At 33.8% G+C, this 16,456-nt stretch overlaps 1 protein-coding gene across 4 annotated transcripts; it reads right to left on the bottom strand.

Moving 5' to 3' along the window:
- Positions 1–6,281: 6,281 nt before the first annotated feature.
- On the bottom strand, positions 6,282–11,197 carry LOC121869351 (UV-stimulated scaffold protein A-like). Of its 4 annotated transcripts, none has more exons than XM_042370674.1 (3): positions 11,154–11,197; positions 9,758–9,908; positions 6,282–8,736 (listed from the first exon to the last, which is right to left on the bottom strand). In XM_042370674.1, exon 3 carries the CDS (start codon positions 8,708–8,710, stop codon positions 6,770–6,772), a length of 1,941 nt encoding a protein of 646 aa, XP_042226608.1. In that variant the 5' UTR covers positions 8,711–8,736; positions 9,758–9,908; positions 11,154–11,197; the 3' UTR covers positions 6,282–6,769. The 4 variants fall into 4 exon arrangements, with proteins under 4 accessions (XP_042226608.1, XP_042226611.1, XP_042226610.1 ...); XM_042370677.1 differs by having other exon boundaries at positions 9,758–9,834; positions 11,154–11,180; XM_042370676.1 differs by having other exon boundaries at positions 11,041–11,179.
- Positions 11,198–16,456: the final 5,259 nt, after the last annotated feature.

The following is a 16,456-nucleotide window of genomic DNA, read 5'->3' as shown; positions in this document are numbered from 1 at the left end:
TGATCAATACCAGTTATAATTCGACTGAATATTAAGATAACGGATATTTTTAACTTCAGTCATATGTCCTCCAACTGTCATTTTCACGTGTACTACTCCGTTAAAGTGTGAAAGAAAACTGGTACCTGTTGTAAGTGTTGGGTCGCAGCAAATGTAATATCTTTTCGACAGTGTGCGATTTTATTCATGCCGGGAAATCATTTATCAAATACACAGACAAAAAACAGGTATCGTAGTTTAGCACGTACTGAATTTTTTTATGGTTAACATTGTAGGCTATTGTTCAGTATTCTTGTACAGTTAAAAGTTCGTTATTATGTGCTCGCTCGACCCGGAACCTGACCTAAATTACCATAATACATCCCTAAAAATAATCTGACCAGACCTAATACATCCCTAACGTAACATAGCCTTACCTATCCTCACCTAAATTAACCTAATACACTTCTAGAAATAAACTAACATGACCTAGATTAACGTAGTACCGTACATACCTAAAATAATGTAATCTAACCTATTTTTAAGTAAATATGTGCTTAAAATAATGCTTTCTAACCTAAAATTGCCTGCGAACATTATCTAACCTAACCCAGTATGACCTAATACAACCCGAATATAACCTAGCATGACCTATACAGCCCGAATATAACCTAACCCCATTACTTCTTATTTATTTACTAGAATGAGATTTACCTACAAGTTGGTGTCAGACCCGAGTGTCCAGATCTTTGTTCGTGTGATAAAAATTGGCTCAAAATCGGGCAGTTTGCTAGGTTAGCCATTTTCTGCTAGATTTAGACGATTTTTGCTACATCTAGCCAGAAAATATTACATCTAGCCGATAGCCGAAAACCCACAAGGTTTGGCTATTTTCTGGCCATTTTTTTTAATTAAATATTAATATGAATTTGTTGATTTCACTTCATTTCAGTTTTAAAGTTATTGAATATTCTATCTCTAAAGTTATTGAATATTCTGTCCAATGGTTAAAGATGAAAACACATTTTGGTATCGCAAAATCGTCTGAAAGGTGCTATACATCAGAAATTTTACATGCCATGAGGAGTATCTAGAACCAAAACTGTATCTTCGTTACGAAATTGAGAATTTTTTTTTCAGAATTGCCAGTGCATTTGTCTGTGGAGCGAGAGCAAAACTTTCGGGAACGAAGCTCTAAATTTTTTATAAGTCTCATCAAGCAACTTCGCCAGATTCCCAGATAATGTACGAATATTGAAAACAATGTCACTGTTAAGTGTCTCAAATGCTTTGCGTGTAGTAAAAAACTCCATTACCCCTCTTCTAGAATCTTTAAGTGTTAGTGCAGAAGACATACCAAAAATTTATCTCCGGTGGTCAAATATTACACTAGTAAAATGGTGTGAAACCCAGGACACGGTAAAATTTTGGGCTGAAGTCCGCAGGTACAAAGATACTTCAAACTTGAATCCTTTACTAGAATTGTCATCAGCTGCAATAACTATCCTAACTTTGCCACACTACAATTCAGAAATCGAGTGTTTAGTCAAATAAACTTGGTTAAGAGCAAGCTAAGGAATAAAATGAAAACAGACACCATTAATGCATTACTTGACATTCACTATGGCAGGGGTGGCCAACCTTTTGTGTGATGTGACCTACGTTTTCCACAGTTACCCTGACGCGATCTACCAGCCTAATATTCACCCATTGTTATAAAATACTCCTCAATATCGAGTCGACTTTTTCATTACCAAATTCATTAATACAAGGTTTAACGTGTATTTGTAATCTTATAAAAGCAAATACCTGCCTAGTTTTAGCCTACAACTGATGACAACTTGCTGATCAGTTTCCTCACCAGGAACCAGCCAGCACCGGCCCGTATGAACGCGAACACTTCCTATCAGGTTACGCCACACACAGCATGGCACAGTCGAAGTTTTTTTTGTATGTATCGCTCTGATGTGTCCATAATGATAATCTATTCCCAGAAAAAAAAATCTAAACAAATATAATATCCCAATGATTATGAGTAAAATTTGCCTTGCGATCGACTAGAGAAGACGCGATCGCGATCGACAGGTTGGCCATCCCTGCACTATGGCCTTAAAAGGATGTCAGAAACTTGCGTAACATATGACTTTCCAAATGATGTTCTCGACCTTGTAACCTCAAGTCATAAGTATGAGCAGTCAAACAAAATTGCATCAGACAAGCCTTTAACATCGTCCACTGATGAAAATGACGATGATGTGCTATACATTATATTACAATATGTGACTAAATAAAAGGTAAGAAAAGAGCTAGTATGGAATACATTCATTAAAATACGCAGTTTTCTTCAATTTCTATTTAAATATGTATGCACTGAAGAGGTAGCCACATTGTTTTCAGTTTAACCAGTTTCTAGCCATTTTTTACGCTTGGTATAGCCGATTTTGCGGGGAGCCATCTGGCAACACTGAAATCGGGTAGGTTAATGACATTGGTACCTGCACTCACAGCAGGTTAATGGCGCTATTTCCTTTACTCCAGCTTTGTAATAGAGAAGGTTAATGGCGCTACCATCTGCACTCAGCTCTGTATATTAGTTATTGCACATTACTGCATACAAAATCTTGATCTACCCAATGTTTGTCCAGTTGTTTCTCGGAAATCAGTGTTTGGAGAGCCTTCAACCAGCTGTAATGTGAACCTCATAATTACTATTCAGGTAGTTCATCCGGGCTGGCGTGTCAGGAGAAAGCTGTTAGTTGTGTCCTACTGGTGAAAGTTATGTACAGTAATACCCTGGTGGTGTGACTTCATTTATTATTTACAGGAAGCTTTCAAGCGTCAAATAAAAAAACTGACACAAAAACCTACATCAGAATAATTTGTTCCATGTATATTACTTGGCTTTGCTTTCATGTGCATTTATGTGTGTCTGTACATATACGCGTATGCTTTTGTTACTATCTACAGTATATGTACTGGTGAGGTGTTCGAGTGATTACAGTGCTTACTGCCGTTATATTGTATTTAAACGAGATACAGTAGTACGAGGTAGATAATTTCATTGGTATAAGAGTGCTTTCATCTTATTAAGTTGCGTAGACGTAACTTATGTTGGGAGCCAAGTCTGACCCTGACACATTGAGGGAGTTGTTTAGGGCGGAGGAAGGGGGGGGGGGGTTATTAACAACTATTTTTATTTTAAAGACTTGTCTTCCTTTACAACATCAGACGAGCTAATGTGCGTGTTTATTGTGAATATAAACAAAAACATAAAGATTCACAAGTGAATTGATAATAATAACAAAACAATTAGATTCTTTAAAGTGTTTTTTTTCCTGTGGCCTTGCAGGTATCACTGCTCTTGTACCTATAACTGTACTTTTGTTTCTATGGTATTCTTTGAAATTGTAAGTTAAATTATTCATGATCTCCCTGCAGCAGTGGATACTAGGCCGTTTTATATCGCACTTAAAATTACTTGTTTATATCGTCTCATCAACTAATGATAGGATTATCTTGGATTCGTATATTAAATTTTGCCCATTAATGTGTGAAAACGCATCTAAATGGTTCTTTTGACTTGTGGCACTAGACATGGCCACCAAAATACTGTACAGTACAGTATCTAAATTGCCATTGGACCCACGAGGAGGGGGGAGGGGGGGGGGCGGATTTTACTTAAAAATCTTTGAGAATCCTGGTTCAAATGGGTAGATCATCATCCAAAGTTGGGATTCGGAATACTCACCGGGATCCCCTTCCCTCCATAGGTTTTCTAGCTGGAAAATCGAGAATTCTAAAATATCCAAAAAAATATTTGCCCCTAAAAATAACTCCTGCTCTTCTTCGTTATACAGCAACAGCATCCTAGTAAACCACACCTTAAATGTTATATTTAAAGACTAAGGACTGCTATTATAACGTTAGGTTACAATAAATTAATGGGCAAAAGTATGAAGGGAATTCCCATCAGGCTTGGAGGAAGTGATGAGGATATCCTGGTCTTTGTTGACACGAGAAGGCCAATGTTGACGTCACGTTGTGCATTTTGTCTACACATTGCGTAAAGGCAGTATAGACATAATATGAGTAACTGACTGTTCCTTCATAATCCATGATTTAAACACAGCTTTTTTGTGGGCTCATTTTCTATAATTCTTGTAGATGTTTATGCCCATTACTGGACACTTTTTTATTTTCCTGACCTTGTCTGTCTTTCACTATTGCCAGTGATGCCAAGTCTACCAAACATCATTACATGTCATATAACTTGTTTACATATGTCACAAGTCAAATCTGCATTAGTTATCAACTATGTGAACCCCTTTGGGTGTCATATAAAAAAATACAGTACTGTATAGTACCTGCAATTTTGATAGGTCAAAGGTAAAGGTTACAATGACACGCAAAAAATTATTCCACAAACTACTGGATAAAATCACTTGAAATTTTTATGTAGAATCTTTGTAGGACCTTTCATTGGACCATAAAAGGAAAACACAAGCAAACAGAGTTAAATGACTAAACAACATGGGGTTTCCCACTCTAATGGCAATAGCACATTTAGGGTAAGGTACAATATGCCATTTTTCATTGCCTTGTTTTAATGACCTTTCACTTATATAAACAGCATGTAATGGGATAGAAACCCTTACCCATAAATCCCAGATTTCATTGACATTAGACATAGGAAGACAGTTTTCAGGGGGAAGGGGGGGATCTACTGAGGGAGTTTCCATGGTATTACCACTTTATCCTCAGGGTAAATGCCTATAAACCGCATTCTAGATAATACTGTACTTCTATTTTTAGTTAATTGAAGCAATTATCTCTTAATCACATCTACATGATTTATGGTGCTACATACTTAAACTTGGGACCTAAGGAAGAGAAATATGGAGAGATTATTGCACATAAACACACTTGGATTTATATAAATACAGTACAGTATTATTATTATTTTTTCTACAGGAAATAGAATTCATAATCAGCTGAATAAAAATCTGTACAGTATTGTAAAATTGCCGATTTTCATACAAGCTCGAGAAATAATTCCTCTTTACAGTATATACCAGTACTGTACAGTACAGTCTTAAAAAAATTTCACAATTACAACACTAGTCTCATGCAATATATACTGTATACAGAATGTACTCTCACAATAAATATAACAAGCGTTCTTCAAAAGTAGTGTTATACTGTACTAAAATTACATAAAAAAAGTTGTTGCATTATAACTACAAGTTTATCATTTAAAATTGCAACATAATTATGAGTATCACTGTGTGACTTTCCAATAAACCATGTACTGTACCGTACAGCCCCCTCAAAAGTATTGTTGGCCATGGGGTCGATGTTATTCGAGGCTTTCCGAGCAATGCTTCTCGACCTGTTTCTGAACAGCTGGTAGTTTTACATCCGGGACCTTAGAGCATGAATGAGTATACAGTACTGTATCCTCTATGTTTTTAAACAATACATGCATTAATATAGCTCAATGGATTTCTTGTGATATTGAGTATCTAGTATGCCATACAAGGACATCTCTCTCCCCCAATCCTACCCCCATATCTAGTTGTTGCTGATATGGCAAAGACGCACTGGGGATCATATCAAACTATTTCGTCTAGCAGTTCAAATTGTAGCAACAGAAAATCTAACTGTACATTCTCTGCAAGATTTTTTAATGGGCATTAGGGAAAAGGTGCTACAGTAATGGCGGGAAACATTAGGCGTGAAATTTAAAATACTGTAGTGTGTATTTCCATATGATGTGCCAGACTGACTCGCATAAAATAGGAAAGATTCACTTTAAATTAATACATTGTCCTTAATTGTGGGTGTCGCTTTAAATCAATAATTTTAAATTGAATCGCTTTAAATCAACGTTCCACTGTACACAATGCTTTCCAAATTTTCATGAAGATCTCATGAATGCTTGTGTTACAGCAGCAACATTGTACTCAACATAACAACAAGTGAGGATAATGTTTATTGTAAAACAAGCGTTCATACATTCTCCAAAAAAAAAATCAGTAAAGCAGTGCATAATTTTTTCTGATACCCTATATTATTCTAACACTTAGGTCTTAGCTAACCAATCTTCCTTAGGGGTTGCTATAATGATGGATGAATGCTTTACTTCTTGGTATAGGTATTAATATTCAGGCATTTCAACCTAAAGCAACTCAGTCTGTATTGCAACCAGGTATACTGGATGTACAGGTTATGCCCAGATAGCTATACAGTACCAGTACTGTATATTTTTAACATCTACAAGGTATTCAATAAATCAATGAAAAAATCCTTAATATATTATTTTAATTCAAAAAGAACTTTACAAAGCACACAGGATGGAAAAAAAATATATTATGAGTCTCCAATTCAAATGCTGTACAGGTATCGTACCCCAAAAACCAACGCTCTCAATAACCCCTGCTTCATATAACAGTACAGTATGTCTGCTTTATTTTCTTGCTTGACAGTGTGCACCACAAAGATATGTATCAAGGGTAGATGGGGGAGTTTTTGGAAGGTGGCCATTCCTTAGCCTCCTGAATTAACGTTCGTATGGGATTAGTTTCTTTGATAACCGTTGATTCACTAACCAACGACTTTTCCTGGTCCCTATATTCATTGATTATCAGGGCACAACTGTATTACATTACATTGTATCTCTGCAATATGAGAAATATTGTATAAGATTATCAACAGGTCAGTACGTACTGTACTGCACATACAGTACTGTACTTTTAAATTAAACTTATTACCAGCACTATATAAGCTGTCCTTACCTCTGGCCAAAATTAAATGAAGAAGACCCATTTGGAGCTGAAGTATGTTCACGTGCTAAAGAGGCATTTAAACGTCTCAAAGCCTTTTTGCTGAGGACCTTCTTGGTCAATCTGTCTCTTCCTGTCATCTTCCTCAAATCAGTCAGATTTTCATATTTGCGCTTACGTTTTTGTTTCCCTTTAGGCACTTTTAGATCAATACCTGTAGCTGCTTTTAATTCTGCCAAAAGTTGTGGGTCCTGCCAGGCAGGGTGGTCTCTCTCATACCTTTCACGAGCTGCATGTTCTTTAGCAGCATCCTCGGGACGGAGAGGTTTGCCAGCTTCATCACGGGGCACAATTGGTCCATGAAGAGGGCACTTCTCTCTATCTTGACGAGGACATAAACGACCAGATGTCAGTGGAGCTCGACAAGTCCATTTTATAGGTTCCCAAGCCCGTTCATAATTCACTCTCTGGGTTGCCACTCCCAGTACACCACCTGTATTCTGGATTTCTTCCTGTTCATGCAAGTCTGGTGTTGCTGTCCACACCTGACTTAGTCCAGCAAGTGGATTATGAAGACGTTTAAGTGTAAAGTTGGTTTTACCGAGATATTCATCTGGGCATCTTATGGTCTGAGACTTTTTCTTAGCCTTAACTGCTTCATTTTTTGATTGTTGTCCGTAAGTCTGAGATACACCCGAAGTTGATGGTTGAGTTGTTAAATCATCAGACTGAAAGTCAAATGTATTCCAGGATGATCTATCCATACCCAAGAGCACTACTTCTGAAGCTGCTGCACTTACTACTCGTGGATCATCAAAAGGCACCTCTATAAAGTCATCATCATCATCACTATCAAAATCAACACTGACTGTGGGATGTGGTTTTTCTTTAGGTATGATTTTCAGAGACTCAAACATTTTGACAGCCTGCCCAACCAATTGTTTTAGTTCAAGAATATTCTTGATTAAGCTTCCATTTCCCTCACTATAAGGTCGCATGGTTTGCTCCCATCTCTTAACTTGGGGCAAAAATTTTGTGTTCAAAATTTGTACATGCTCTTTGAGGTTCTCTATCACAACCTCATTATCAGGAGTTTCCTGAATTTTTCTAACATCTTCCAAATTAATTTGAATGCTTGTTCCTTTCATAATACCATGACCACGCATGAACTCTGAACCATACTCAATGTCTTTGTCTTCCTCCTCACTTCCCTCAGGAAGAAACCCCTCGTCCTTAATATTTTCTTCACCATGAATGAATCCACCTTCCTGACAGGAGGGTTCTTCATCATTAAAGGCAATGAAAAAGTCATTAACATCTGGAATTAGAAGTTTGAAACAGTTCTGAAACTGTACCACAAAATCCTTTATTTCTGATGAGCTTTCTTCCAGTTCATTGTTAATCTTTACTATCTTTTTTCTCTTTATTTCATCAAGTCTTCGCCTCTCTTCTTCTGCTCTTTGGCGTTCTGCCTCAGTTCTGGCTGTCAATTCCGCAAAATCAACTTTTTTACAATCTCGTAAATAATTATAGGCCAATTTCAGTGTTACGTAACCGTCACTAAAATTGTCGTACCAATATTGAATAGCCTCAACACTTTTTTGTTTAAGGTTCTTGGCGACTGCTTCAGGTTTTGGGAGTGGTTTTTGGGGATCCAACCCTAGTACAAGGTCAACAATATTACAAAAATCTTTCAACAATAACTCACGAAAGCAGTGGGACTTACGGAAAATTTCATCACAAATTTGAAAGGCACTAAATCTTATCTCTGCATGTTTTCTTTTAAGTTGTTTGCTGAGTAACCTGTATAACTCAATTACATATATGTCAGAGCGCTTACAAATATTTTTCACTTTCTTGAAATTCGTTTCATCTAACTTGTCTTTCCCTGATGTGGTGAGTTCCTCAACTAACTTCTTGAGATGATATGCCTGTTGGTCATTCTCCATGTCCAAGTTCAAAACAGTGATGATATCTGTTGGATGAACAGCAAGTAAATATAAAAATCTGTCAAGTGTGACATCTACCTAGCATAAAGTTACTGTACTGAAATTTAAAAAGAAAATTCTCTTGCCAGTTACTGTACTACTGGTACCACCTTTTAAACTTTTAAAAGCTGATTTTTGACAAATTTGTTTTTATATTTTGGAGTTAATTAACTAGCAAAAAGAAAGGTTATATGGTACTGTACATAATTCATAGGCAAAGTACGAGTATGTTTGCATCCTGGCTCGTTCCGACTAATTACCCAAATGTACCCAAATGTAGCCGCAATGAAGTCAAATAATGGTTCTACGTGAATAAATCGGACTGCCAATCACTTCTCGACTAGTATTTGGTGTCACGAAGTCACAAAAAATTGGAAAACTTACTTTAATCTGAGTTAATAGATCGCGTGCATGTACCGAGGGAGCGTGTAATTACCCAAATGTAGCCGCAATGAAGTCAAATGATGGCCCTACAAGCGTAAATCGGGCTGTGAATCACTTCTCAATTAATATTTGGTGTCATAAAGTCACCAAAAATTGGTAAACTTAATTTAATCTGAGTTGTGTTAGGTTAGGTTAGGTTAGGTACATGCATGCAATCTATTAACTCAGATTACATTATGTTTTCCAATTTCTTTTTACTTCGTGACACCAAATACTAGTCGAGAAGTGATTGGCAGTCCGATTTATTCATGTAGGACCATTATTTGACTTCATTGTGGCTACATTTGGGTACATATGGGTAATTAGTCGGACCCTCCTGGCTAGTCCACACAAGAATGACTCTAATGAAACCACTGCAGCATGTCCCCTTCATTTAAAGTTGATGGTGTGATAGTAAGCAAATGGTGATAGATTAACTGTATTCAAAGGGGATTCACAGATCAACCCTGACTAGGGAGTTGTCTGAGGGCCAATGTGCATCTCCCTAGTTAAGCAACCCATTTTATGAAAGCCACCTAGCCAGAAGACAACAGCCAGAAAAAGATTTACTGTACATGAATTTACCCAAAGTCTTGGATCAGTTGAAAGTATCTCATTTCATATTGCAGATCCACTGACTAACAGATCTCTGTAGTACAGTGCTGGTTGGGGATGGAGAGTAGATTAACAATGGTGTAATGTGATATCATAACAACTTCACCACAAAAGACTTTTCCTGGAAAAGAAAATAAGTAATTTTGTGGGTGATGCTGAAATGAAGGCCAATAAAAAAGCAATATTGAAAACAATAAATAACAATGCCTATGCACTTCAGCAAGCTGTTAAATACCTGTATACTGTAATGAGAAAGTCGAGGTCACTGGCAAATAAAAAAATATATTGTGACAATTACATCTAAATGAAAATGAAAATAAAATATAAACATATAATACTGTACAGTACTGTACTAAGGCACATTCTTATGATGTTAGAACAAAATCTAGGCAATGCTCATCAACAGTCCCCCAACTTAATCTATAGCTATTCAGGGGTCCGACTTGTTACCCAAATGTAGCCGCAATGAAGTTAAATAATGGTCCTACACGAATAAATCGGGTTACCAATCACTTCTTGACTAGTATTTGGTGTCACAAAGTAAAAAAAAATTGGAAAACGTAATTTAATTTGAGTTAATAGATCAAGTGCACGTACCTAACCTAACCTAACCTAACCTAACCTCGACTAGTATTTGGTGTCACGAAGTCACAAAAAATTGGTAAACTTAATTTAATCTGAGTTAATAGATCAAGTGCATGTACCTAATCTAACCTAACCTAACCTAACACAAGTCAGATTAAATTAAGTTTGCCAATTTCTTGTGACTTTATGACACCAAATACTAGTCGAGAAGTGATCAGCAGTCCGATTTATTCATGTAGGACCATTATTTGACTTCATTTTGCTACATTTGGGTAATTAGTCGGACCGCTATTCAGTGCATAACTGTACGGTGTTTAAAAGATAACAAAACCTTTCTTGTATAAAAAAAATACAGTTACTTATAATGCAATAGAAAGTAAACTGTTACTGTATTTTTATAAATCAGTTTGTAAAATATCACGATTATCTGATTATTTACCTCCAAGTTAACCCACAAGTAGATGGAAATATATAATGAAAAACTGTTTAAGTGCATTATGCTGTACTCGGTATTTCTTGTATGAATTTTAACCAACAAATATATAAAATAAAATTATGCATGAACCCCTTATGTCCCTATATAATATAATAAGTGGTGTCTCCGTAATGAAGGGGTTAAACCTAACAAATTCTCAAACTCATTCACGTCCTGTAGGTGGTCCGCTTACCTGAGGACAACCCAATGATCTGTATAATAATCAAGTATTACTGTATGTTCCCTGGGTTATAAACTGTATTAAATATAGACATATAAGGTGATATAATACACTACACGTATTACCTCTTACAAACTAACACTGGGAAAACTGACTCCTTAACTACGGGTTATAAATTAAAGCTTTCTTAACGAACAATTTTATTAATAGTATTTAGAATACAGAGTCATTTTAAGTTTAGAGAATATTTTAGAACTTTAATAGATGTAATTAGAATTCATAACAAATATTTGTAGTTTTGTTATCGTATATTTGTAAAACTCTTAATAATCTTTTCTTTGAGTAGGAAACATGGCTTCTATCCGTGACGTCACGGCTATTGCCAGTAGTACTTTGTGACATTCATGCAGATTTACCGTAATAGTAGTAAATATCACATAATATACAATGGCTTTAATCGTTGATCACACTTCGTTTTGTTCTATTTTACGTACAGCTTACTAGTAAAGTATCATTACTCAGTTACCTGATAATCTTAGGGTTAATTTTCCCTGCATATACAATTTATGGCAATATAGCCTCATGCCACTGTTTAGTCACCTTAGTGTATTTTTTTATTGTATTTAAAAATTTACAATATATATATATATATATATATATATATATATATATATATATATATATATTTATATATATATATTTATATATATATTTATATATATATATATATATATTTATATATATATATATATATTTATATATATATATATATATATATATATATATATATATATATATATATATATATATATATATATATATATATATATATATATATATATATATATGCTGATAACCACAAGGAAAGAAGAAAACACGAAGTTCCCAAGCGCTTTCGTGTAATTCACATCTTCAGGGGTGAGTACAGACTAGAGAGAGTAATACAAATCAAGGTGTATATATACAGAGGAGGGTGAGACCAGGTCCACAATGGTCAGGTATTAGGTAATGACCCTACTAATCTTTAAATAGCACACAACGGTTGGTGGTCAGGTCAGATGGTCAAGTGACCCGGCCTTCTCACCTGATCACAAATCTTCTTAATTACAAAATTGTCCAGCTTGTACATGCCGTTACTCAAATTCATGTTGAATGCTTCGGTATGTTTAATAAGACTAGATTCTATGATGTTCCTACTGTCAATTGACTTACATGGTAATATTGAGGAGGCATTATCCCAGTCAATGCAATGCTTGTTATCCCTCAAATGAACAAACAGAGCATTGGATTCCTGGCCTGTCCTAACACTGTATTTGTGTTGTTTAATTCTAGTTGCAAGATCTTTACCTGTCTGGCCTAAGTAAAACATATTACATTCCTTGCAAGGAACTTTATATATGCAACCAATTGTGTTGTTGGGGGAGTTCTTGATTAACATTTGTTTAACAGTGCACGAGTTTTTAAATGCCACATTGACGTTCCAGGTTTTTAGCTGTGCAGGAATGTGTGAGAAATTTTTGTGAAATGGTAATATTAAGATATTCTTGTGGTCATGGGTGGGCTTGGGGTCAGTTCTATAAAAAGTTTTCTTAGTAATGTTTAAGCATTTGTCTATGAAAGATCTAGGGTATTTAAGGTTTGAGCCAATATTATATATATATTTGTATTCCTCATCGATGAATTCCGGACTGCAAATTCTCAAGGCACGTAAAAACATTGTTGAAAATACTGACTGTTTGACTTTATTATGGTGGGAAAATTTTTGAAAATTTTTGAAAATTTTCGAAAAATTTTTGAAAATTTTTGAAAATTTTTGAAAATTTTTGAAAATTTTTGAAAATTTTGGAAAATTTTTGGAAAATTTTAATTTTTTGGAAATTTTTTGAAAATTTTCGAAAATTTTTCGAAATTTCCTACCAAATTTCAAAATTTTCGAAATTTTCCAAAATTTTCAAAATTTCTGAAAATTTTCCCAAAATTTTCAAAATTTTCAAATTTTCAAAATTTTCAAAATTTTCAAAAATTTTCCCAAAATTTGGAAAATTTGAAAAATTGGAAGAATTAATGGAAAATTTTAAAAGAAAATTTTGAAAGAATTTTGAAAATTTAAAATTTTGAAAAATTTTCTAAAATTTCAAAATTTCCAAAATTTTCAAAATTTTCCCAAAAATTTTCCAAAATTTTCCAAAAATTTTCAAATTTTTCCAAAAATTTTCCCAAAAATTTCCAAAAAATTTTCCAAATTTTCGAAAATTTTCCAAAATTTTCAAATTTTTCGAAAATTTTCAATTTCTAAAATTTTCAAAATTTTTCAAAATTTTTGAAAATTTTAGGAAAATTTTGAAAATTTTAAATTTTGGAAAATTTTGGAAATTTTGAAAATTTGGAAAAGAATTTTGAAACTTGAAATTTTTTGAAGAATTTGAAAAATTTTAAGAAAATTTCGAAAAAATTTTCGAAATTTCGAAAATTTCAAAAATTTTCCAAAATTTTGGAAGATTTTCCAAGAGCACTTTCAAAGTTTTCAAAGATTTTTCCAAAATTTTCAAGAATTTTCCAAAAATTTTCCAAAATTTTCAAATTTTCCCAAGATTTTCTCCAAAATTTTCCAAAATTTTCAAAATTTTCAAAAATTTTCCAAAATTTTCGAAATTTTTTCAAAATTTTCCCAAATTTAAAAATTTTCCAAAATTTTTTCCAAGGTTCCAAAATTTCCAATTTTCGAAATTTTCGAAAATTTTCAAAATTTTCAAAATTTCAAAATTTCAAAAATTTCAGTATTCCCCAGTTACTTTCGAAGGTTTCTGAAAGATTTCTCAAAATTTTCCAAAATTTTTCGAAAATTTGCAGGAAAATTTTGGAAATTACTGAAATTGCAGAATTTTGAAAATTACTAAAATTTGAAGAATTTCAGAAAATCGGACAATTTTGAAAATTTTTGGAAAATTGGAAATTTTAATTGGAAAATTTTTTGGAAAATTTTGAAAATTCCAAAATTCCAAAATTTTCCAAAATTTTTCCCAAAAATTTCAATTTTCAAAATTGTCCAAAATTTTAAAATTGTCCAAAAATTTTTCGAAAAATTTTCAAAATTTTAAAATTTTCCAAAAATTTCAAAATTTTTTCCAAAAATTTTTCCAAAAATTTCCAAATTTTCCAAAAATTTCCCCAAAATTTTCAAACATTTTTGAAAAATTTTCGAAAATTTTGATTTAATTCGAAATTTGGAAATTTGGAAAACGAAAATTTTAAACGAAAATTTTGAAAAATTTTAAATTTTGGAAAAGAACTGAAATTCGAAAATTTTTGAAAATTTTCAAATTTACAAAATTTCTAATTTTCCAAATTTTCCAAAATTTTCCCAAGAGTGCGGAAGAATTTTGAAATTTTTCAGTGGAGATTTTGAAAATTTTCCCAAAGTTACTCAAAATTTCAAAAATTTTCGAGAAATTTTCAAAAATTTTCAAAATTTTTCAAAATTTTCGAAAAATTTCAAAAAGTTTCAAAATTTCAAAATTTTTAAAGTTTTCAAGAATTTTACTGGAAGATTCTGGAAGGTCTGGAAAATTCTGAAGAATTTTGGAAAATTTTGAACATTGGAAAGAATTTTGGAAAAATTTTGAAGGTACTCGAAATTGAAGAATTTAATTTGAAAATTTTGAAAAATTTTGGAAAATTTTGGAAATTTTTCAAAATTTCTGGAAAGGTTTCCCAAGGATCAAGGATTCGAGGTTTTTCAAAGGTTACTCCCAAGGTTACTCAGGTTCTCAAGGATTTTCCCAGGTTACTCAAAATTTTCAAGGGATTTTCAAAGGATTTTCAAGATTTTCCAAGGATTTCCAAGATTTTCCAGGATTTTCAAGGATTTTGGGAAGGTTTTCAAGGTTCAAGGTTACCTCAAGGTTGACCAAGGTTACTCAAGGATTTTCGAAGGATTTTCCAAAATTTCAAATTTTCGAGTTACTCAAGGTGCTATTCAAAGGTTATAAGGATTTTTCAAGGATTTTCAAGGTTACTTCAAAGGATTTTCCCAAGGTTACTCGAGTTTTGGGAAGGTTGCAGGTGCAGAAGTCTGAGGATTCTGAAGATTACGGAAGGATACGAAGGTCTGAAGGTTTTGGAAGAACCTGGAAGGATTTTCAAGGAGTTTTCCGAGTTACGAATTTTCAAGGATTTTCCAAGGATTTGGAGGTACTCAAGGTTACTCCAGAGGATTTTCAAGGTTACTCGGTTCTCAAGGTCCCTCAAGGTTGCTCAAGGTTCTCCAAGGTACTCAAGAGTTTCTCAAGGTTCTCAAGGTTTCAAGGAATTTTCCAAGGTTACTCCCAAGGTTACTCCAAGGTACTCAAGGTTGCTCCCAGGATTTTCCCAAGGTTGCCTCGAGGTTACTCAAGGTTGCCTCAGGTTACTGAGGGATTTTCAACTGGAGAGAGTTCGAGAGTTACTGGAGGTTACTGGAGGTTGCTCCCAAGGTTACTCGAGGCCTCAGGTTTCAAGGTTACTCCACGAGGTTACTCCAAGGTTCCCAAGGTTTTCAAGGGATTTTCAAGGATTTTCCCAAGGTTTTCCCAAGGTTTTCCAAGGTTGCCTCGAGGTGCCGAGAGGTTACTCGAGGATTCTGGTGCAATTCTGAAGAACTGGAAGGCACTCGAGATTGGAAGGATTTTCGAAGGATTTTCCAAAATTTTCCAAGGTTACTCCCAAAGTTGGAAGGTTACTTTCCAAGATTTTCAAGGGATTACTCAAGGTTACTCCCAGAGATTACTCAGATTTTTCAAGGTCTCCCAAAGAATTTTCAAGGATTTTCCAAGGTCTCAAGAGTTCTCCAAGGTACTCAAAATTTTCCAGATTTTCAAAAGTTTTTGGAAGGTTCTGGAAGGTCTCGAAGAGCCTGAAAAATTCTCGAAGATTTCAATGTTACTCCAAGATTTTCAAAAGTTTTCCAAAGGTTACCAAGATTTTCCAAAGTTTTCAAGGTTACTGAAGGTACAGGTGGAAAAGAGCCTCGAAAATTTGGAAAAATTACTGGAAGGATTTTTGAAGAACTGGAAGGAGGAACTGGAAATTATTCAAAATTTTCCAAAATTCTCAAGATTTTCGGAATTTCATCAAGAGATTTTTGAAGATTTTCGAAAATTTTGAAAAACCGGAAAAATTTTGAAGAAAATTGGAAATTTCGAAAATTTACAGGAGAATTTTTGAAATTTTTGGAAAATTTTGGAAAATTTTTGGAAAAATTTTCAAAATTTTGGAAAAATTCTGAAAATTTTGGAAAATTTTGGAAAATTTTTGAAAAGAAAATTTTGGAAAAATTACGGAAATTTTGGAAAAATTTTGGAAAATTTGGAAAAAATTTTGGAAGAAGAATTTTCGAAATTTTGGAATTACGGAAAAATTTTGGAAAATTTTGGAAAATTTTGGAAAATTC

The sequence above is a fragment of the Homarus americanus genome, unplaced genomic scaffold, assembly GCF_018991925.1.
Source record: "Homarus americanus isolate GMGI-L3 unplaced genomic scaffold, GMGI_Hamer_2.0 scaffold36734, whole genome shotgun sequence".
Taxonomy (NCBI): domain Eukaryota; kingdom Metazoa; phylum Arthropoda; class Malacostraca; order Decapoda; family Nephropidae; genus Homarus; species Homarus americanus.
Note: the sequence above shows the minus strand (reverse complement) of the source record. Positions and strands in the feature narration are given on the sequence as shown.